Source organism: Nilaparvata lugens, chromosome 8 (genome assembly GCF_014356525.2).
Source record: "Nilaparvata lugens isolate BPH chromosome 8, ASM1435652v1, whole genome shotgun sequence".
NCBI classification, from domain to species: domain Eukaryota; kingdom Metazoa; phylum Arthropoda; class Insecta; order Hemiptera; family Delphacidae; genus Nilaparvata; species Nilaparvata lugens.
The window spans coordinates 24,794,284-24,817,651 of NC_052511.1; the positions used below are offsets into that span (position 1 = coordinate 24,794,284).

General features: G+C 34.9%; 1 protein-coding gene across 1 annotated transcript in view; it reads right to left on the minus strand.

The window, feature by feature from the left end:
- Nucleotides 1-3,260: 3,260 nt before the first annotated feature.
- Nucleotides 3,261-23,368, minus strand: part of LOC111047752 (histone-lysine N-methyltransferase 2C) — a 151,216-nt gene continuing 131,108 nt past the window's right edge. The window contains 4 exon segments of the mRNA XM_039435095.1: nt 3,261-6,333; nt 12,346-12,528; nt 13,389-13,518; nt 13,978-14,329. Coding sequence (XP_039291029.1) covers nt 6,241-6,333; nt 12,346-12,528; nt 13,389-13,518; nt 13,978-14,329 — 758 coding nt within the window. The 3' untranslated portion in view covers nt 3,261-6,240.

Below are 23,368 nucleotides of genomic sequence, written 5' to 3' on the forward strand. Positions count from 1 at the left end.
TTTCGCCATTTCAGCTGCCATCTTGAATTGCATTTGATCGAAATTGTTCGTATCGGATCCTTATAGTGTAAGGACCTTAAGTTCCAAATTTCAAGTCATTCCGTTAATTGGGAGATGAGATATCGTGTACACAGACGCACATACACTCATACACACACACACACACACACACACACACACACACACACACACACACACACATACAGATCAATACCCAAAAACCACTTTTTTGGATTCAGGGGACCTTGAAACGTATAGAAATTTAGAAATTGGGGTACCTTAATTTTTTTCGGAAAGCAATACTTTCCTTACCTATAGGACTTATTTTATCTGTGCCTATGGTAATAGGGCAAGGAAAGTAAAAAGAGAAAATGTAGCAAGTATGTTGATGAACTAAAATAGGATCTTCAAGAAATAGGCTTGGAAGTTGAGGATGCCATTGATAAAGTGGAAATAAACCTTTTACTTAGGTTTATTATTGTGCTTAACGCACAGAAATAAACCTTTTACTTAGGTTTATTATTGTGCTTAACGCACATATTCAATTTGCCAAAAATGCACAGGGAGATTGTAATCACTGATGCAGGAAGACGACAACGATCCGAGAGAATGAAGAAATATTGGGCTGATCGAAAAGCCAGACAGCTTCAGAACCAAGGACGTTTTTAGTTGATTGACTCAAGTGGTCCTATGTGGCCAAAAAAGACGAAAAAAATATATTAAAGACAGAAGTTGGCAATTTTTTGGTAAAGGGAAGAGAGGTTCAAGAACCCTGAAGAATGAGATTCACATTACAGGCCTATATTGCAACCGTACTTTCAGATCACCCTGACAATCTAAGAATAATTAATGGCTGTAGCGAAAATTTGATTTTCACAAAACTCATGTGCGTCCTTAACCATTCAAGGGTCTTCCTATGCTCTCTCCCATTTGAAAAGCAGAAATTTAATGAATGAGACTCCCAATATGATTTCTCATCTCAGAATTCATTCTGAGGTGATGTTACCTTAGATGTGAGAAATCATATTCATAATCATAAATCACATTCTGAGATGAGAAATATCGGGAGTCTAGTTGGACATTTCCAAGTATTGCTTGCGAACACGATACTACAGAGTTGAACATGAACATGATAATTGATTTGAACGTCTATCGACGGGGTCGGTGCGGATTTTAGCGGTGGGAGCGATGCAGCTTTCTGCATTGAGTTAATTTCACTACTAAGCTAAACTAAAAACCGGGAGAAGGCTCTAGCGGGAGATAGCATCATTATCTTGCCTGTCTGATTATGGAATGTGTTCAAAATGTCCACCCATTAAGAATTTAGACGATTCCCCCACCCAACTTCTCCCTCCATTCTCAAACAATACTGTCTCACCTCTCACCGAACCATTGCTACCTCATATAGTGAGATGTATCAAGGTAGTCCTAACCTTGCTTTTTTGGCTGTAGTGAACTGGTTGGTAATCAGGTTTCCTGACTATGGGCGTCTAGGCCTACATTTTACATTTACGTACCAAGCTATACCCAAGGATAGTACTGTATATAGCTACATATATGAACTAATATATACATCTTTAAACAAGGTGCGCCAGAGAAACTTACTTATTTGAAAAAATTCCGGCGCGGTGAATTGGTCGTGTAGAGTGGCAGGAGGGGGTGCACCTGGGGGGAGAAGCTCCCAAATTCATCCTCCCTCAAGCAAGTAGCCATCATGGTCTGGTCTAGAGAGCAGCGGGCCTTCGCAGTTGAGAGCTTCTTTTCTAATGGCCGATCACTTGTTGCTTTGCAACGTGCCTTCCGCGCTCGATTTGAAATTCCTCCTCACAGACTCGTTCTTGGCCGTAATTCGATTTTGTCGTAGATTAACTCATTTCGGGAGTGTGGAAGTGTCGCTAAACCCAGAAATGGACTTCAACGAACCATCAGAACTCCAGAAAATATCAAAAGATTGAGGCAGTATGTTGTGCGTTCTCCCCGGCGTTCGTCACGCAAACACGCAGCTGCTATGGTAATTTCTGACTCCACTGTTCGACGAATTTTCCATGAAGATCTTCAATTTCATCCCTATAAATTGGCTGGTGTTCAAGAATTGATTGACTGAACGCGATTAAGTTGCCGGTGAAAATGCATGTGATATGCTGATTGACAACCTGCAGAAGACGCGATAATTTTTTTTCAGTGCTGAGGCTCATTGCCACATGTGTTTTTACCACAGGCTCGTTGCCTCAATGTGATTTTTTATAGGGTTATTTGAAATACCTGGTTTCATGTCGATCGACCACGGATCACAGCACACCTCATGAACAACATTCGCGACGCCATTACCAACATACCGATTGATATACTGCAACGAGTGTATACAATTTTCAAAAATCGAGTTCATCAGTGTATGCACAATGGGGGTCGCCATTGATCTGATGTCATTTTAAAGACTGCATGAAAAAAATTTGGGAAATTATATTCTCATATGAAAAATATTAAACAATAACTAATGTACTTTTGTTTTTATTGGCCTTTCAAATAAGTTAGTTTCTCTGGCGCACTTTGTACTATTCTTGATCTATACCATGCCATGAGTATTTGATAATGACTACAAGGTACTACTTTACTCGTGATATTGAAAGTCCAATAGTTGGGCAGTAAAAAGCTTCACATTAACTATATTTCGATAAGAAACAGAATTACTACTTTAGTTTCCAATATCATTTTTTTGAATTTTACTACCAAGCAGACTTTCAATTCATCTGAGCGCCCTCCACTGGTATCGATTTAATACTCTGATGGGCATCATTCTCTCGTACTAAAATTCAATAATTTATGTTCAATTTATGTGGTTTCAACAACTCTGAACCACTGACTGCTCTCTGTGTGCACACACTCACACCCAAACAAGTGTGCATCTTCACTGACACACATATCCTAGCCTAATCTATTATTTGCTGTTCACAAATCTTATTATTTGTTGTATTATTTATCGAAGGGTTCGCATGTCGATACTTGAATGTCAGTTCAAGTGTTGGGTGTCATAGGGTGAGTTCGGTTTTATTCTGCTCAAAATGAAATTAGTTTATTCAACTCAAAATGAAATTAGTTTATTCAATCAAAAATAGAATCATGTAGAGAACGTATTTAAAAAAAATGAAAATAGTCAATGCTTTGACCTGTTTAAAATAGCTTTGTGCATACTAAAGGATAGAAGTACAGAACAATAAAATTTGTAGGATTGGGAAGACAACTACAAATAAGAATAGCAGATATTTCAAGTAAAAATATATTTTAAACTTAACAATTAAAATAACATGTGAATAAACTCATAGACTAAAAGTCAGACAAGAGTGGAAAGTAATAAAATTGAACTAATTTTCAAAAGGAAAATTTAAAATTGATTGATAATTTATTCCCGAAAATGAGGAAAAATTATACTGAACGAGCATTGAACTCAGAACAGTAAAAAAGCTATCTAGTTTGATATAAATCATTATGTACAACATAAATCCAAGCCACTTAAGAATAAGACATTCACTTAAAATTAAACGGACTAAATACATAGACAAATAGAATCGCCGTAAAAAACGACAATAATTGATTGCAAAATAAGATCGATACATATATTACTATACACGAAAAGGATACTAAATTTTCCACGTACAAAGGTTCAAACAACATTCACAATAATATTATTAAATAAGGACAAGTGTAATAAATAACTCTACGATGGTAGTTCACTCTATATTGTCAAATGCTTATATCTTAAAATTATTTCGATACTAATCTAGTGAAAATTTACATACTATACTTCACTTAACTATTGAAAGGCAATTTATCTATTCATTTATTTAAACTCCATTTGTTATATTAAAATTACAGGTATTCATTGTAATTATAAATAAGAAATTCAAATGTACACCTGAATATCATGTGATACACTTTACATGTAACTAAATTAAAAAAGAAAGAAAAACAACGAGTTATCTATACGAAAACTACAATCTTTTTTATCAAAATTATATATGCTTTCAATTTTCTTTATAATCATTTGGTTTATGCAAAGACTGTACATTGCTTTATACATTATTTTATAAAAACAGTACACTACATCAAACAATACAATTATTTCCTATAATTATTATAGATAATTTTCTTCGTAATTTTATAATACACACATACACGCACACGCGATAACAATAACAAGGCGCTTCACAATATAAACTTGGAAAACTATCGAAGCTTTCAAATCAATTGGATATTGAGTAACAATACTATACGAGATGATATTATAGATGTCCATTACAAATAATCAAGTAGATTGAGAAAGTCAGATCAAGTTTTCATAATTAATCTTAGCCCAAAAAGTATTATCATGAGAAACTGAGATCTAAAATGTCCCCAGTTACTCAACCTGCACTTAAAATACAAAATAATTTGAGTCAAGCTAATGTTTAATAATAGATGTATTATAAAACTTTGATTATTATATAAGAGAGGGTGGAAAATATTGCTAAAATAACATTGAAACAAATTTAAAATCAATAATATCAATAAGGTTTTAATAAATTTGAAATCAATATCATCGATCTAGTTTTATGGAGCGTGTTTGTAGAGTTAAAAATAATTATTATAATTATAAAAATATTATTATAGATTAAATAGAAAGACTAAGAAGTTTTTAAAAATCAATTTTATTTAAAGTAGAAAGACCGGTTCCAATATTTAAAAATAATTCATAATACAGTGAAAGAATATTACATAAATCTCAATAATGCAATATTATCATCATAATATAATTAATAATCTGGCATGAAGAAAAATAAGTTCTTCACAACAAAGAGATCAGGCTGGATGCCATTCTGATGTTTCAGTGATGTGCAATCTGACTACTGTTTAATATAACATAATAGATACAATAGATTAAGGAAGCTATCAACAGCGGTTTACTAAACGAGAATGAATATTATAGAAAAAGAGATTGATTAGATAAAGAAGGAGAAAGGAGAAAGACAGAGCAAAATGAAAGGCAAATTTCATTTTAAATTTTAAATCCATTGATATAAGATATTTAGATACGATACACTTTTTATTCTATTTATAAGAGTTATTCATTACAAAATGAAATGCATGGCATGATTTATTAAGTTATAATTTGTACTTGTTCCTATGCTAATCTTCACATATTATTACACATAAAGTATACATTTACAACGTTTATTTACTAGAAAAATTGAAAATATCCGCATACAAGTTTAGATGTAGTATATATTTTTATTTTACAAATATTTAACTCATGAAAAGAGTTATCGTCTTGAATATCACTGTACAAAAATAATCTCTTTTGTTAAACGATTTTATGTGAGGTCACACTTTGTTAAAATGTTCATTTGTTTATAGAAGCTTCTTATAGTACAATAGTACCACGAACGTAATATAGTTTATTGCGTACTTTTTGTGATTCATTTTGGTAGCTGATTTTAAACAAAAATATATAATCATATCCTGGAAGAGCTGTGAATTGAGTTTTGTTTTAATTGGCCCACTTGAGCTACTTACTTGTGCGTGGGTAATGGGAACGATGGTGATCAGAGATGAAAAGACTTATAGTTTAAGGTGGGTTCCAATTTTTTATGAAGCGGGATGAGAATGAAAAGTAAAATCAATGAGTAAGATATACCTATAATGAAGAGTAAATGAATATTCAACATGTAAAACGATAGAATTGTAGGTAAACGATGCAATTACCTTAAGTTCATAAGACAGTTAAACTAATTTTACCTTAAAAGACAGAAAATAAGAATAGAATGCAAAAATAATTATACTAGTTATACTTGAACTAGATATGAAAAGTGAGGGGTAGTCTCTAGTGGAGTAATAATAACTCAACAAATATAAGTTTACAAAGATCACAACATGAATTACATTGATTCGATAATAATCATAGTTAACATTACATTTTCACTATCAAAAGGTTTTCTTAAAGCCGACTCAAATTATTTTGAAATATTATGGTACAATATATGTGTAAAAATAAATCTATTTCACAACGATTGACCTGTACTCATCAGGTTGAAGCACATGGTAATTTTGCACTAACCAATGTTGATTGATCAACATTATATAAATAAATTTGCTAATTTCTAATACGCTCATTGAGACAAAGTTCTTCGACATTAAAAACTAAATAGGTGAAGGCAAAGCTGGCATTATGGCAATGGCAGGAGGATTCAAATTCACATTGATAGGTGCTTAGTTCATCCACTTGCGGCAGTTGGGGGCCCCACACATGCAAGGGATCTTGTGTTGGTCGTCTTCTATGTCAAATTTGTAATCGTAGGCCAGCTGCAAACACAACAAGACAATCTTAATTACTCGTGTATCTACATTCTTATATTTAAAATAAAATTTATAATATCAAGCACACAGAAAACTAATTCAATATTACTGAAGTGTCAACACTTTGAAATGAATCCAATTAAAACTGTAACATACACTTCAATTACTGACTTTTTGGTGAGGCAAAGTTTGTGATGGCAACCATTTTTAAAACCTTTTATTCACAGCATGATTCAACATATTAATGCCATTTTCATTCACTTACTTGAAAATGGCATTAATATGTTGAAACATTTTGTGAATAAAAAGTTTTAAAAAGGGTCAATTTTTAATTTCCAAACTTCAATTACTGTTTATTAATAGAGTCCAGTTACTGAAATATTAACATTATAGTTTTCAAAAAATGGCAATCACAAAACTTTACATTTTTTGCACTGAAATATTTGGAAGGTGCAATCACAAATAAGACGAGTTAAATTACTGAAAAGGTTTATTTACAGAGGTAGAAATTCAAAAAGACTGAGGGAATTAATTCACTCGAAGGGAGTTTATTTACTGGTTGCCAGCGCTCAAACATTATTTGTTTTCTGGCAACACTAATAACATTATCTAACTTATTCATACTTTGTAATCTATAATATACGTGAAAGGAAAGAGTTGACTTTTACACAATCGGGATTGCTCCCGAATTACGAATCATGACTGAACTACTCAACTTATTAACTTGAAATTTCGCATATTGATTCTCAATTTATCAAGGATGGTTATAGCTTATAGACCCACTTTCAATTATTTAATAATTTAGCAGGTCTGGTTTGCAGTTTGTCAAGTTTTAAATGACACCCTTGCGGAGCACGGGTTACCTGCTAGTAAAATATAAAATGAAGCATTTTTTTCTTCTACCATTCTAATAATCTGCAAAAAAAGTAAAAATATATCCGTGGTCCAATTGATAGAGTGCTTGCTTAGCAGCTTAGAGATCTCGGGTTCGAACCCGCTCTTCACTAGGGGCCGGTTTCCGAACTCGGGATTTAGCTAAGTTTCAAACTTTAAACAGCTGGAGTCAGAAAATTGGCTTTCCAAAACGGGGCGTAGTCGCAGTCTACGTTTAAATTAAATTAAAAAAACTAGAAAATTGAACACAAAAAATAAAGAGAAAATAGTGTAAAGTTTCAGCTATTTTGAATTACCTATTTAGGAATGTTTCATTTCGTCAATGAAAAACGTTCCCAATTACAGAAATAAGAAAATAAAGATTATCATAAGAACTGCGACTAATAGTCCAGCCAATATAGACATAAAAAAGGAGGTGTGCTTGCAATTTATATTGTAGTTCTGATTTTTAATATATTATTTGGGTACATATAGTCCAGTCAAGGAAAGGTTATAGAGGGGGTGAATGTAGGGGGTGAAATTTAAATTTCTGAACAAGTGTCAACTCAGCGGTTCCACACCTTTAACAGAGGGAGAAAGATGCGCACTTTTGGTATGTTTACCTACTAACTAGTCCAAATCAAGCTGCAAAGTCAAAAATTGTGTCACAGATACCCCCTTCAAATGTCATTGTCAAAAGATCAATTGTTGCAACAATGATAATTTCACCCCCTACTTTGAAGCTGTTATAACAATAAAAGGAAAACTTGGACTAGTGAAATAATACATGATTTCAAAGAGAATTCAATGCTTTACAATACTACTATAAGCTTCAGTTTTTGTGATGCATTGTTGGAGAGTTATAAGCCCTAAAAGAGCAAAACATTGGATAAAAACCTATTATTTTAACAATTACACACCTTCAAGAGCGAATATCTCGGGAACTGTTGGGAGTATCACAAAATTCTACTAAACAAAAGTGTAGAGAATTTATCAAGCTTTATTTTTGAATAGTTATGTCGGTTGAACGCATTGTTCTCAAGATATGAGCGTGCAAGCAAAACGCTGAAAAATGCAATTTTTAAATCACCCTCATCCCCTTAGCACATGAGTTAGGAATGAGGATTTTTGATATGTTCTCCTCCTAACTAGTCTCAACAAAGCTGCAAAGTCAAAATTCTGTTTAAAACATTCCCTCCAAATTCCTTTGTCAATTGGTCTATTGTTGCAAAAATGGAGATTTCACACTCAACATTAAAGCTGCTGCAGAAGGTGTAGGTAAATTCGTAAAAGTGTGAAATTATACATAAAATTGAAGAGAATTTGATGCTCTATAATCTCATGATCAACATGGATTTTTCCCGTCGATTTTTGAAAAGTTATAATAGCAAAAATAGAAAAAAAATTGGTGGCAAACGTATTTTTTTCGAAAATGTCACACCTTTTAGAACGGATATCTCGGAAACTAGAGAAGATATAGAAAAAGTTTCGAGATGAGTATTGTAGGAAATTATGTAAGCTTCAATTTTGTATATAACAGCTATTTCTGTTAGATACATAGTTTTCGTATGCGAGAAACCAAAAAATGATACCATTGAACCACCCCCACCCTCTTAGCACAAGTAGTAGGGGTGGGGACTTTTGATATGTTTACCTCCTTACTGCCCTAAACAGAACTGTGGGGTCAAAAATTGTCTTCCCAACTTTTCCCTCTATATGCCTACCCATTTTTGAGCATTCATTGCCTGGGCTAATAAGAGAAGTCCACAACCAATTTCTTCATGTAAAATTTCCTTGTGCTAGATACAGAGTGGCCCAAAAACCTCGTATTTTCGGCTCATTTTCGAGTTTTCAACTATTTCTGCCAAATCTCGTGATCGGACAGAAAAATTTGCTCTCACCTTTTTTTCAGATCATAAAATTTAGAATAAAATGAGATCATTCGGAACTCTCTATCTCCAATGAGTACTGAGTTATGATTTTTCAAAAATGAGTGAAATTTGAAGGAAAAATCAATTTTGATGAATTTTAGTTTTTGATCAACAATATCTTTCGATTGTTAACATTTAGATGTTAAATTCAAAATACCTCTGGGCGTATTTTTGTGCTCTACAATCTGAGATCAGGGAGAGCGCTCTATCTCGAATAGATTTCCAGGTACACCTGACAACAATGCTCCTTGTATTGTGAAAAACACTTAATTTCCAGCTTCAACCATCATCACCAACTACATTGTCTTTACATTTATATTTCGCACAAGGACATGAGTTCATGTTCTATGAGAATCACCTGCTAGATGCACTTCATTTCAGTACTTCCTAGTGGAGAGGCGCGCTTAATGACACCTCAAGGATCAAAATTTCAAACACCTATAACTTTTGACACAAGGCTCAGATTTCATCGTACTACACTTCATTCTTCTCTGCTCGTCAAGGCGGTCCAAAATCATGCATCATAAGTCAAATTCGGTCGAAAAATGAAAAATTTATTGTTGAGTGTACTTAAGCCCATATTCCAATACACAAAAATGGCCAATTTCTATATTCAAAGATCTGTATCTCTGTAACCTCTTATTACAAAAATTATTACTTGATCTTGAAATGTGCAATAGCATTTTTTCTTTCATCTGCTGTAAACGATTCATGAAAAAATATGTTCGTGAAGTGAGATTTTTTTTGTTGAAAAAAATCCGGAAATTTTAGATATTCTTCTCATATCAACACTTTTGGCAGTTCTATGATATGCCAGAGTGATCCAAGATGGATTTTAGGCAGCTGAGCTCGTAGAGGATGAATTTATCTACAATTTGAAATCAATCGTGAGTTTCTATGATGTATCAGACTCGTTTTAAAAACTCTTGATCAACAGTAAAATCACGAAAAAAATGTAAAAACTGAAATCGCCATTTTTAAAATCTCCCGTAACTTTTGAATTGTATTGGAATCGAAAGTATTATTTATTGGAGTGGGTAGAGGGGGACAATTTTCACATCCTCACTTGATTTGGAAATTTTATCAGAAGTATTTCACAAGACATGCAGCTTTGAATATAGAAATTGGCCATTTTTTGTGTATTGGAATACGAGCTTAAGTACACTCAACAATAAATTTTCATTTTTCGACCGAATATGACTTATGATGCACGATTTTGGACCGCCTTGACGAGCAGAGAAGGATGAAGTGTAGTACGATGAAATCTGAGCATTGTGTCAAAAGTTATGAGTGTTTGAAATTTTGATCCTTGAAGTGTGATCAAGCGCGCCTCTCCACTAGGAAATACTGAAATGAAGTGCATCTAGCAGGTGATTCTCATAGAACATGATCTCATGATCTCATGTCATTGTGCGAAATATAAATGTGAAGACAATGTAGTTGGTGATGATGGTTGAAGCAAATTGTAGAGCACAAAATACGTCCAGAGGGATTTTGAATTATACATCTAAGGGCCGTTTGCACAGTATAGATTGCTAAACTCGATTAAGTTAATCCAGTTTAAGTTAATCTGAAAGTTTAAACTTGAATCGGTTTTCTCAGTGCATTTACTAATTCAGTTCAAGTTAAACCAGTTTAGCGTTAAGTTGGTAATAGAATGACATCGTTTATAATATAAAAGTCATCGTTTATAATAGGAAGGCTGATTTTTACAGGAAATTTGTTATTTGTTTACAAAACATCAGTAAATTGAGGTTATGTAGCTACTATTTCCTCGTTCAAAATCCACAGAGCTGTAATCTGTACAGTAATAAAAGTGAAAAGCGATCAAGAAATTCTTCAAAAAATGATGAAATGCTATATTACTATCAGAAACAAACTTATATTTAGTTGGAACCAAAAAATATATTCTAGAATGTAAGATAAAAACCTTATTTGGTTATGAAAATCTACTATACGGTCTTCCTCGTTTATTAGAAATCTCTCAAAAGCAAAATATCTCAGTTATGTGTTATTAAAAACATGTTTTCTAATCAAAGACCACTGATAAAAATTGTCTTATTTTCTATCAAGTGGTTTATTTAATCAAATACTAAATTGGCACCTGCTTTACTCAAGCAAAACCGTTAAAAAAATTCGGTATCATCCCAGAAATTTAAATTATTCGTTTTTCGCCCAATTTTTCTCAGTTCCAAAATTTCTTCGCAGTCATCTTTATCAATCGCATTAAAAACTTCTATCAATTCCTCCATTATAATTATTTTTACATTCAAATAATGATTCATTATAACCCAAATAATTATTATCGTCTACAGAAGCATTTAAAACAGTCGTCGAAAAATGATTTACTATTAGCTGTTTCCCCATCAAATCTTACAGATGTCGAGTTAATCCAAATTATTTGGTTTAAATCTCCTGTTTTGGAGGTTTAAACTGATACTGCGCAAACGGAATTTTAGTTTAAACCAAAAAAAAAAAATCCAGATTTCGTTTAAGCTTTAGCTTAAACTTACACTGTGCAAACGGCCCTAAATGTTAACAATCGAAAGATATTGTTGATCAAAAACTAAAATTCATCAAAATTGATTTTTCCTTCAAATTTCACTCATTTTTGAAAAATCATAACTCAATACTCATTGGAGATGGAGAGCTCCGAATGATCTCATCTTTTTCAGAATTTTATGATCTAAAAAAGGCGAGAGCAAATTTCTCTGTCCGATTACGAGATTTGGCAGAAATAGCTGAAAACTCGAAAATGAGCCGAAAATACGAGGTTTTTGGGCCACCCTGTATCTAGCACAAGGAAATTTTGCATGAAGAAATTGGTTCTGAACTTCTCTTATGTACCCAAATAATATATTTAAAAATCAGAACTACAATATAAATTGCATGTACCAATGTATATAGTGACTGGACTATAAGCCCCGGTTCGGAAAGCCAATTTTCTGACTCCAGTCTAGAGCTTGGCTACATCCCGAGCTCATAAACCGGCCCTAAAAGTTTTTTAGATCAGGTCACTCCCGTGTTATCGGATGGGCACGTTAAAATGTCTGTCCCGGCCGAAGTATGACAGTCGTAAGGCCCATTGAGGACTTAAATTATAAATTCAGGCGAGGTGGAACCTTCCCGCAAGTGACTCCCCACCAAAAAAAACCATACGAATTTCCTTTTTTTACTAGATACTACCGTATTTAATAAATGCATTATTGTGTACCTCCTCGCCACGCGAGATGCGTCGCTTGGCGAAGATGATGATTCTGACGTCACGTTCGACCTCGACCGTCTCGGCGACACAGTTGGGGTTGCACGAGTGGTTGATGTAGCGAGCCAGCCCTCCACTCAGCGTCGCGTCCACCACTCGCTCCTCGTCCAGCCGGAACATGTAGATGCCGCGGTTCTAAACACATCAATGTACTCATCAAATTACACCAAACGCAAGCAATACAAACCACAAAAATTCATTCATTTATTTACAATAATATGAGAGCACACGGGAAAATCCCAAAAATGGCTCCCCAATCAAGAAAATTACAATAAACACAATACAAAGGAAGTGAATTGATTGAAAGGAAAAATAAATATAAGGAAAACGATTCTATATTAATAGAAAAAGATTTACTGAAAAAAGAGAAACTAGATATACTAAGATACTATACACAAGATGAGAAACTAAGATAATTTGCCAGCACTCAAAAACTGCCAACCGGCAACCCCGGTTCTCAGCCATAGGTGCGAAATATTCTATTGGTGTCTTGTTTACAAATCTGGAATCTCAATCAAAATATTTTAAATTTTTATTTCAATAGATTTAGGTTTTGGTTGATATGTTTGAAGAGGCCGATAATTTTGAGCGGTCTCTACTGTTGAGTGTAGACTACTGAAATCTAACAAACCGAAATGCTTTTTCCAAATTCAATCTCACCCTTGAAGAACTAATCATTTGAGAATAATAAAGTTCTATGAAATACTATGCATGATTTGTATTTATTTTGTAGATATTTTAAATGAGAAAACTGAATCTCTGATGAGAAAACTAGAGTTTTCTAGAGTACTAGTTGAATTAACTAGGGTACTAGTGAAAAGTTAAAAAAATATTGAATAACATTATTAAGTTGGGCCTAAATCAATATACGAAAGGAAATCATTTATAATATTGCAATTTAATCAATAAATATGTAAGCAGCGGAATTTTTATATTAGATTTGAATAAATAATAGTATTTTTAAATTTATGTTGGAGTTGAGATTAATTTCTCACCTTAGCTTCGTACTGCTTTTCCCTGAGTTCAGCAAGTTCGGTGCGGATGATTTCTCCAATGTACTCGATCACCATCGTGTGTCGTTCAAGGTCTCTAGCAGCATACAATCCTAATCCCTGAATTTTCGACCTGAAATATTTTGTGACAATTAATACGAATCATTCGACTTTCTCATGAGCTATTAGTTGCAAGGAATATTTTACAACAAACATGAATTGAGCAGCAAAGCTTCATCCATTCATTTACATTAAAATAACACTGGTATTGTAGTCTATCCATAATTTGAGCGAATGGAAGATTAAGTCAGGTCTACTATAATTAGATAGAAAATATTATTGAATATATACAATCCAGATGAAAGATACTTTACTTACATCTCGGCTGTACCCGCTACAATACTAGGATTGTTCCATCTAAACTGAGTGAGTTTTGTATTCAATCGCTTGAAACTGACTGCCTCCTACTATGCATCAGTGTAAATTGTTTATTCATCAGATCTATTCAATATTGTACTTGTACATATTTTGATGAATACCGTTTTATTCTATTCTATGATTTGTTAGTAGGCTGATTATGTAAGATGATTACCTGGCCAGATAGACGTTGTTGCGCCACTCCTGCTTCATCTTTTTGTACTGCGACGATTTGCTGTGCACAAACTGCTTCGAGTAGGGGCAGCAGGAGGCGTCCTGGCCGCTGACCCCAGGCCCAGCGCCCCCCAAATGCCCCCCGGGTGCGTTGGTGGCCAGCAGGGCGGTGTTCGTGAGTTGCGCGCCCCGTGCGCCGGCCGTGCGCTGGGTGTGCGCGCGACGCCACCCGCCCCCCACTCCCCGCTGCTTGGCCTCGCTGCGCGCGCATCCGCTTGGGTTGATTGCCAGCGGCAGTTCTAGCAGTGGGTTGCGCCCGTACTTGAACCGGTAGTCGGTCAGCGTTTCCACACCTGCTCACACACAAACATTCATCCATTTGTCAACATTATCTAAAAAAAATCAAATTCAAATTCATCTTTAGAAAATTTTATTGGAAATTGCTGTTTAAACAACTGCTGGAAAATTATTATTGTATAATATTCATTTCAAATATCAATTCAATTCAAAATTCTTCAAAAACAAAAACGTTCAGCAAGAATATAAGAAACAATCACCTGCAAGGAAAATCCTGTGCGCAGGTGAGAGTTGCTAATACGATTCAATACGAGTCATTAAAAACTTACAAAGAAATGATAAATTAAATAAAATAATAATGAAAGAAGATGATGAATAAGTGGAATAAAGGTGAAAGGAAGAGAGAAAGAAAGAGAGATGACATAATATATCCAATTAAAGCTATATGAATAGAACTGAGGACTTTGCTACTGCAAATATTGACCAAAGAGCTAAGGGAGAGGTCGGGCGCAATTTTTGGACAGTTTCATTCATCAAATTTCCTTCTACTTTTTAGTTCTGTGGTTAATACTTGCAGTAGCAGAACTCCTTAGTTCTATTTATATAGCTTTAATTGGATATTTGAAATAGATATTATACAGAAATCAAATTCATTTATTGCCTCAAAATAATACATAGACCTAATACATAGAAAAATTCACTTGAAAGTACAAAAAAAACATTTTTTTTTTAATTAATCGGCTTTATTAACAGCAAAACCTTATTGGTATTTGTGCTGGCGACGAGTAACAAAACAGTTTGAAAATTAGAATCTAGATTTATCACTTCAGTTTGCTATTCATATTGAGGAGTGAGAAATAATATATAATGTACCGATATTAATCAGAATAAACATACAAATTATAATCTTAAACATATTGAGACAACAAATAGAAATTAACCAACATATTTTCATAATATATAAAAATATATGTTGCATCCCTCTTAAAGTTTTCTATTGAGTAATGTTAGTGAAATGAATTAAACACTACTCCAAAAACACAAAAGAGAATTACAATACTACTTGAATTCAATGAAGCTTATCATTTCATTTATGAACACCTACCTGATAAGAGGAGCAAGTAGTATTATTGAAGCAATATATTATAAAAGAATGATGTGTGTGAATATATAAAGAATGATGTGGTGTGATCATAACTGTATTTTTCAACTTCCAAATTGCCAAGTTGTAATAAATAGCACCAGTCAAATAGTCATCATAATGAGCCCCGACCAAACAAAAATTAAGGTAATTGATTTTATTGTTTTAATCGGTCCATTTGGGTACTAGTAAGAGTAATCTGTGGTTTCCCACCAAAATTTCTGAAGGCATAACTTTTGGCAGCCTGAAAACCACGAAATTTTCGTACTTTTTTCAGTTTTTTCACGATATCTCCAAAACCAACTGTTCAATCAATATTTTTGTTTCATATTTCTTTGAAGATCATTAAATTCTCTAAATTTCCATACCCTAAATGTTTTCCTATCTCCAATAGGAAGCGAGTTATAGGTCGTCGAAAATTGGTAATTTTTTTCAACTTTGCAAAAAATTGCCAAATCCATGTTTTTTTTTCCTTTTTACTTGTTATAAAGTCGTATGTGGTATTTTTTGATCGTTATTAGGTTATTACTAAGATGTCAATACAATCACTAATGATAGAGTTGGAACAAAAAAAGGAATATTTTAGGGTAGTAATTTAAATTTATAAGACTCATGATCTGGCGCTAACTTTTTTGGATGAATTCAGACTGAATGCTGATTGCTAAAACACATTGTCATTGTTGGGAATAAAAAGTGCACGTTATACAGTGTTATAGTGTGAAAATTATCAAGTACTTACTAGAGTAGATTTCATAAAAATAGCCCAGTTGAGGATGAAACAGCAGAGTGCCATCCCAACAACCCCCCCCCCCCCACCAACACCACACCAAGCGATGTTAACAATTCATCAGGTTAAAATATGAAATATGAATGTACTTTTATTCATAATCAGCTGATTTGGCAACGTTGCTTCAACTCTCACTGGACTATAAACTCACTCTTAGGCATATCGTCCATCTCCAATAGGAAGTAAGTTTTATCTCGTCGAAAATTGATAATTTTTCCTACTTTGAAGGAAATTTATAAATTCACATTTTATTTTTATTTTTTACTTCTTTTAAAGTCGTCTATGGTATTAATTTATCGTGATAATGGTGTTACCATGATGCTCATTAGGTCAGTGACAATCTTACAGGCTCATAATGATTGAAAAATGAGATAGTTGGATCCCAGATTTCAATAATAATAAGTGAAATAAAAGTTTTTTTTTATAAATTGCACAGAAAATTATATAAACTTCTAGAATTCAACGAAATTGTGATTAGATGTATACAAAATCTACAATAATATTATTATTATTATGCTTTTTTACCCCAATCTTACAAGTACAACCACAGCCACATACTCTTCACATACACCATAAGAGTGGTTGTGACACAACATCTGCCTTTTTCGGCCGAGGAAAATTGAAGTTATCCTCTACACTCAAAACCTACCCACACCTGGAGGGCACAGTTAGAATTTTCAACAAACCCAATGCATCCCAACAGGAGGTGGTGGATGCAGGAGAAACTTTTCCGAGGACTCTGTTCAGTGGTGCAAGACTTAACCCTCAACCAACTGTGTTACCAACTCTTTGCCAAGTCTGCTTCTGGGAGTAAACTTAGCCTACCAAGACTCCCACCAACTGAGGATGTTGTTCGTCATCACTTATGCCGCTGCTATCACCTAATACAATCTTGACAGCAAGTCAAAACATGTCCAACGGATTGTGGGTGGTCTGTGAGTGGTGATGACAGTGTTCTTCAGCCTACATTTATGTCACAGCAGCCTGCACCAGAGTCTCTTCTGTACATTGTGTCCTGCGAATGTAAGACTGGATGCATTGGGACATGTACATACATCAAAGCAGAACTGAAATGTTCACCCATCTGCAGAAATTGCAATGGGGTGAAATGCGAAAATATACTGGAGGCAACCGTAGAGAATGAAGATGACCTGTCCCCGGACTCTGGCAACCCTGAAAATGATGATGACAAAGAGGCCGGAAAAGCACCAGAGTTCCAGGAGAAAAACAAAGCACAACCTGGCCCATCCAAACGCCCACGGAGGCAACAATAATAGGGCATGACTTCCACAAAACTGGAGCAACTACTAGAGTAGCTTTTATAATCCCTACTGGATTGGGGACTATGTACCTGAGAGTGAGTTTATAGTCCAGTGAGAGTTGATGCAACGTTGCCGAATCAGCTGATTATGAATAAAAGTACATTCATATTTCATATTTTAACCTGATGAATTGTTAACATCGCTTGGTGTGGTATTGGAATGGCACTCTGCTGTTTCATCCTCAACTGGGCTATTTTTATGAAATCTACTCTAGTAAGTACTTGATAATTTTCACACTATAACATTGTATAACGTGCACTTTTCATTCCCAACAATGGCAATGTGTTTTAGCAATCAGCATTCAGTCTGAATTCATCCAAAAAAGTTAGCGCCAGATCATGAGTCATATAAATTTAAATCACTACCCTAAAATATTCCTTTTTTAGTTCCAACTATATCATTAGTGATTGTATTGAAATCTTAGTAATACCCTAATTACGATCAAAAAATACCACATACGACTTTATAACAAGTAAAAAGAAAAAAAAACATGGATTTAGCGATTTTTTGCAAAGTTGAAAAAAATTACCAATTTTCGACGACCTATAACTCGCTTCCTATTGGAGATAAGAAAACATTTAGGGTATGAAAATTGTAGAGAATTTAATGATCTTCAAAAAAGTATAGAACAAAAGTATTGATTGAACAGTTGGTTTTGGAGATATCGTGAAAGAACTGAAAAAAGTACGAAAATCTCGTGGTTTTCAGGCTGCCAAAAGTTATGCCTTCAGAAATTTTGGTGGGAAACCATAGATTACTCTTACTATTACCCAAATGGACCGATTAAAACAATAAAATCAATTACCTTAATTTTTGTTTGGTCCGATGTACTATTTGGGCTGAAATGACCAACTGCTGAAATGAATGAATTTATGTAGAATTTGTGTAACGAGAATTTTTCACCATTTTATTAACACACAACCACATCAATGTACTCATTACACCAAATAAATGCTAAGGGAAGCAATACAAACCAGAAAAATGTATTTATTCATCAAGTTTTACCATTTTGTGTTTTATTATTGGAATTAAATGAATTATTTGAACTAATCTGAAATTTTGTTAGTTTATACTCCAGGAATAATAATATATAAATTTATTTCCTTAAAAAAAATACAATCGAGCAATTAAAACATGAAAAGTACAAAATATCTACAACACAATAGGCTTATGAAAAAATATGGAATTTAATTCAACTATGGAAATAACCCTATTCAACTATGGGAAACCCATGTACTAGAGTAGGTGTAAGTAGTAGTAATAGATTCTGGGTGGGGGTGCAAACTGCAAATACGTTGGGTAAGTGAGCTCACATATTGTTTGAGATTATGTTTTCTATATGATGTCTTCCAGTTGAAATAATCCAGTTCTAAGCGGCAGTTTTGAATCTTCTTGGGTTTTCTATTGACTTGATTTGTGCAGGAAGTAGATTGTGGAGTTTTGGTGCTAGGTGGTTGAAGTGTCGTTGATATATTGCCTTCCTAGCCACGTTCGTAGTAAGAAGGTTTCTGTTTCTTGTGTTAAGACTCTGACACTCTGGGTCCGGTTTGACAATCAACTCTTGAATAGTTCCCATGCTACTCCTCTGATTCCATAATTGTGGAGTCTCGCTAGCAGAACATCATGTGACACTGTATCAAATGCTTTTTTCAAGTCCAGGAATATTGCCAAAGGTTTCTCCTCACAGTTGATCATTCAATGGTCGAAGATACTTCGCCACTCATAAAAACATTTCTCTAATAGCCAACATTTTAGATTAGTCTTGAAAGAGTTTAGGGTTAGGGCAGCTTTAATATTCTGGGGTAAACAGTTGAACACTTTTTTACCAATGTAATTTGGGTTGTGCTCATAAAACCCTGTCCTGTGCTGTTCAACTCTGACTAAACCCCTGTATCTTGTATTGTGTTGATGAACATCCACACCTGTCAGCCAATCATCTTTCATTTTATAAGCAAAGATTGCCAGATGATACAAATAGAGACTAGGAACCGTCAAAATTCTATTATCTTTGAATAGCGATCTACACGAGAAACGGGGTGGCTTTTTAATATGATTCTTAGGACTCTCTTTTGGGCACGGAAGATAGAGGCAGAGAATCTTGATCCTCCCCACAGCAATATCCCATAAGACAGTAATGACTCATAATATCCATAGTAAGCAGAGATCACTGCCTCATGAACTAATACCATCCTGAGCCTGGACAATGCATACGCAGCTGAGTTTAATCTCCTAGAAAGAGATTGAACATGAGAGGACCATGTTAATCCCTGATCCACAGAGACCCCCAGAAAATCCGTTGCATCAGACGGTAGTAACCCTTTTGCCTCAACCTCAAACTCCAACTGATTCACAGGAAGTCTGTGGATTGAGAATTCAATGAAGGTTGTCTTGCCTATATTGACTTCAAGCTTATTTGCAGAGCACCACCTTGTAATTTCAGCAAGAACAGCATCACCAATAGCTTGCAATTCAACGACATTATTCGCCGAAACTAAGAAATTTGCATCATCAGCAAATAAGACAGACCTTCCTGACGGCACATTACAAGGGAAATCGTTCATGAAAACAAGGAACAACAAAGGGCCCAAGATCGATCCCTGCGGTACTCCCTTAGAGAGGGAACGTGGATTTGATTTAAAAATCTGGTCAATCAGCTGCCCCTGAGAAGCCCTCACCACAACCACCTGACTTCTACCCCTCAAGTAAGATTCAGTAGATTGCCTCGGATACCATAATAGTACAGCTTCTCAATCAAAATTTTATGGTCAAGCATATCAAACGCCTTTTTGAGATCTATAAAGAAGCCCAACACCTTCTGACCCTGATCCAGAGAGGAATAAACTTCACTCACAACGATTCCAATGCCTCCACTGTTGATTTATTCTGTTGGAAACCAAATTGGCTGCTCGAAAACAAATTGTTGCTCTTAAAATGGTCATGGATTGGCCATAAATTACTCGCTCCCAGGGCTTGGAGACCGATGACAGAATGGCTATCGGCCTATAATTGTCAACCTGGCTTTTGGATTCTTTCTTGAATATTGGCTTGACCCTAGCTACCTTGAAGCAGGATCGAAAAATGCCCACATCACTAGAGAGATTGAACAAATGAGTCAGAGGTTCACTCACCTCATAGAGAAACTCCTTGAAAATTTTACATGGTATCTCATCCAGGTCACTTGACATCTTATTCTTCAGCTTATAAACAATGACCATCAAATCCTCCTCCGAAAATCTAATGATCCCAGAGACAATGTCATTTCCCGAATTGGCATTCTCCAACAATTCATAAAAATTCACTGCATCAGTACTAGCAACATCACTCATACTTCACCCACAAAGTAGTCATTGAATGCATTTGCAATAACAGTGGGTGAATTCAGAGGGAGCCCATCAACAACAATTGGGAGATAAGAAGTTGTAGCCCTGTGAGCTGTCTCTTTTTTTATCAAGTCCCAAATGACTTTTGACTTGTTATTTGCGTCAAAAATGAGTCGCTTTGAGAAGTCAGCCTTGAGGGAATGGATGATGGCTCTAATCTTCCATGAGACAAGTTTAAACAAAATTCTAAGAGACTCGCCCCGAGGATAGGTCCTGATGAATAACTCCAAATCCCTCTTCATCACAGAGACTCTCTAATTCAGGATTCAACCAAGCTAGCTTCCTTGTATGATTTTTTGCTCTCATCCTCACCAATGGAAAAGCACAGATGAAGGCATCACTATACTTACTCATGAAGTAGTCCATCCTTTCATCAAAGGAACCATGATCAGCATAAAGAGGGCCCCAGTCACATTCAAGGAGGAATTTAGAGAACCTGTACTTATTTCTTGAGGAAAAGGATCTCCTTAAAACAAAATCACTATGCTGCATAGATCCCTCCCCCATAGAGATCACAAATTCCTGAGCCAAATGATCCGACAAGGAGAGACCAATGACCTTTGCAGAGACTGAGTCAACACATTCCGTAGTGATAAAACCATTATCCAATAGTGATGATAAATTAGGCGCTAGACGAGTTGGCTCAGTAATGAGACCCTGCAAGCCATGAGAGTTGAAGACAGACAATACCTCCTGTCCCGGAATAGAGTCACTCAAAAAATCCACATTAAAATCGCCAACAACAAGTATTCTCTCAAATCTTCCAAAAGTTGAGGTTAAGAGATGATCAAGATTGGTCACAAAAGCTGCTATATCACTCCCAGGTGGCCTGTAAACACACACAACCAAGAAACACTCATTGAAAATTGATGCCGAAGCCTCAAAGTCAGTCTCACATACTCCCGGCAGAGAGTACTCTGATACTAGGATTCCCTCTCTGGCATAGATAGCAACGCCTCCACCCCTCCTTGTCGTCCTATTGAAACAGCTTAAATAAAATAGAAATTCAAAATTGAGATCAATAGGAATTATAGACAGTTCAATCGTTGTAACTGAGGTGCAAAGAATGTTCAGTTAATCTAACAAGTTGAGACGCTGAAAGAAATATCAAGAATAGTCTCAATGATAGTCTCAATAATCAACACTGCAGAAGAATCTTAGTAGTCCGGTGGTCGAAGATAAGATATAAGTTACGCTGCATAGATCGACGGAGCAACAGGTTACGCTGCTGATAAGCAGCAAGAATGAAAATTTCACACAGCCAGAAAATAACTTTCTGTGCAGATTGAAAGTTCAGTATCATCGATCAATGCAGCCGACAGTACGTTGCAACTGGTGTTTCCACAATTATTATCTATATATATTATCTATATATATATATATATATATATATATATATATATATATATATATACAGTCAATAGTAAACATCTTCTAGAATATTGGAAACGCAACTAGCAAAAGCAACAGAGCATTCCTCGGTACAACATTATTCAACTTCACGTCACTTTTGTATGGGGTAATTTTACAATTGTTGAGTTTGAATCAAGGAGTACGAAGTTCATCAAAGCCAAGATGAATGAAAACAAACAGACCTTCACAACCGGCGATTGTAAGGTTAGAAGAAATAAGTTAAATGATTAACGTCCAGGTTTCAGATTTTTACTCACGTCTTTCACATTTATATGAGGCCAACCACTAATTGTCTTGGAACAACTACCGTCTAGTGAGAAAAACTTTCGAAATAATTTTGAAGTAATATGAAAATCGAAGACGTAACACCAAGTCAACCAGCCAAGGTAGTCAATGCTACCAACATCCAAACCATATTGATTTGGTGATAGAATATTATTCTTTTTAAGGAAGTTAATAAGTCTGGATTTGATACATTTCTCAAAAATTTATGCTATGATATTTAAAAGTGATATTGGCCTATAACAGTTCGAATCTTTCTTGTCCCCTGCTTTAAAAATTGGACATATAACAGCTTCCTTCAAACACTGAGGAAAGACACCTTCTCCTAGGATTTTGTTGGCTATCATTGTCAATGGTCCAGCAAGAGCTATACTGTTCTGCTGTTTGAAGAGCTCTGGTCTGAAGTTGTCTGGGCCTGGTGCACTGTCTGATTTGAGACTGCTGATTATTTTTTTTTATTTCTTCTTCATCTACTGGTGTTCATCTTCAAACTGATTCACATACTCTAGCATTAGTTAATGTAGGTTCATCTGCAGATTGTTGCTTGTTCAATATATTCTGTACCAGTTCAAATCCAATATTTTTGAAGAATTCGTTAAAACATTTTGCAAGCTCTTCATCATCCTCTCACAGTTTCAACTCTCTTCCTTGTACATTTAGTTGTTTAATCTGCGTTTTTGGTCTCTGAGCTTCAGTTATTTCTCTTATTACCTTCCATGTATGTTATGCATCTCTCAAATCTCCAAGCATGTGAGAAAAATATTGTTTTT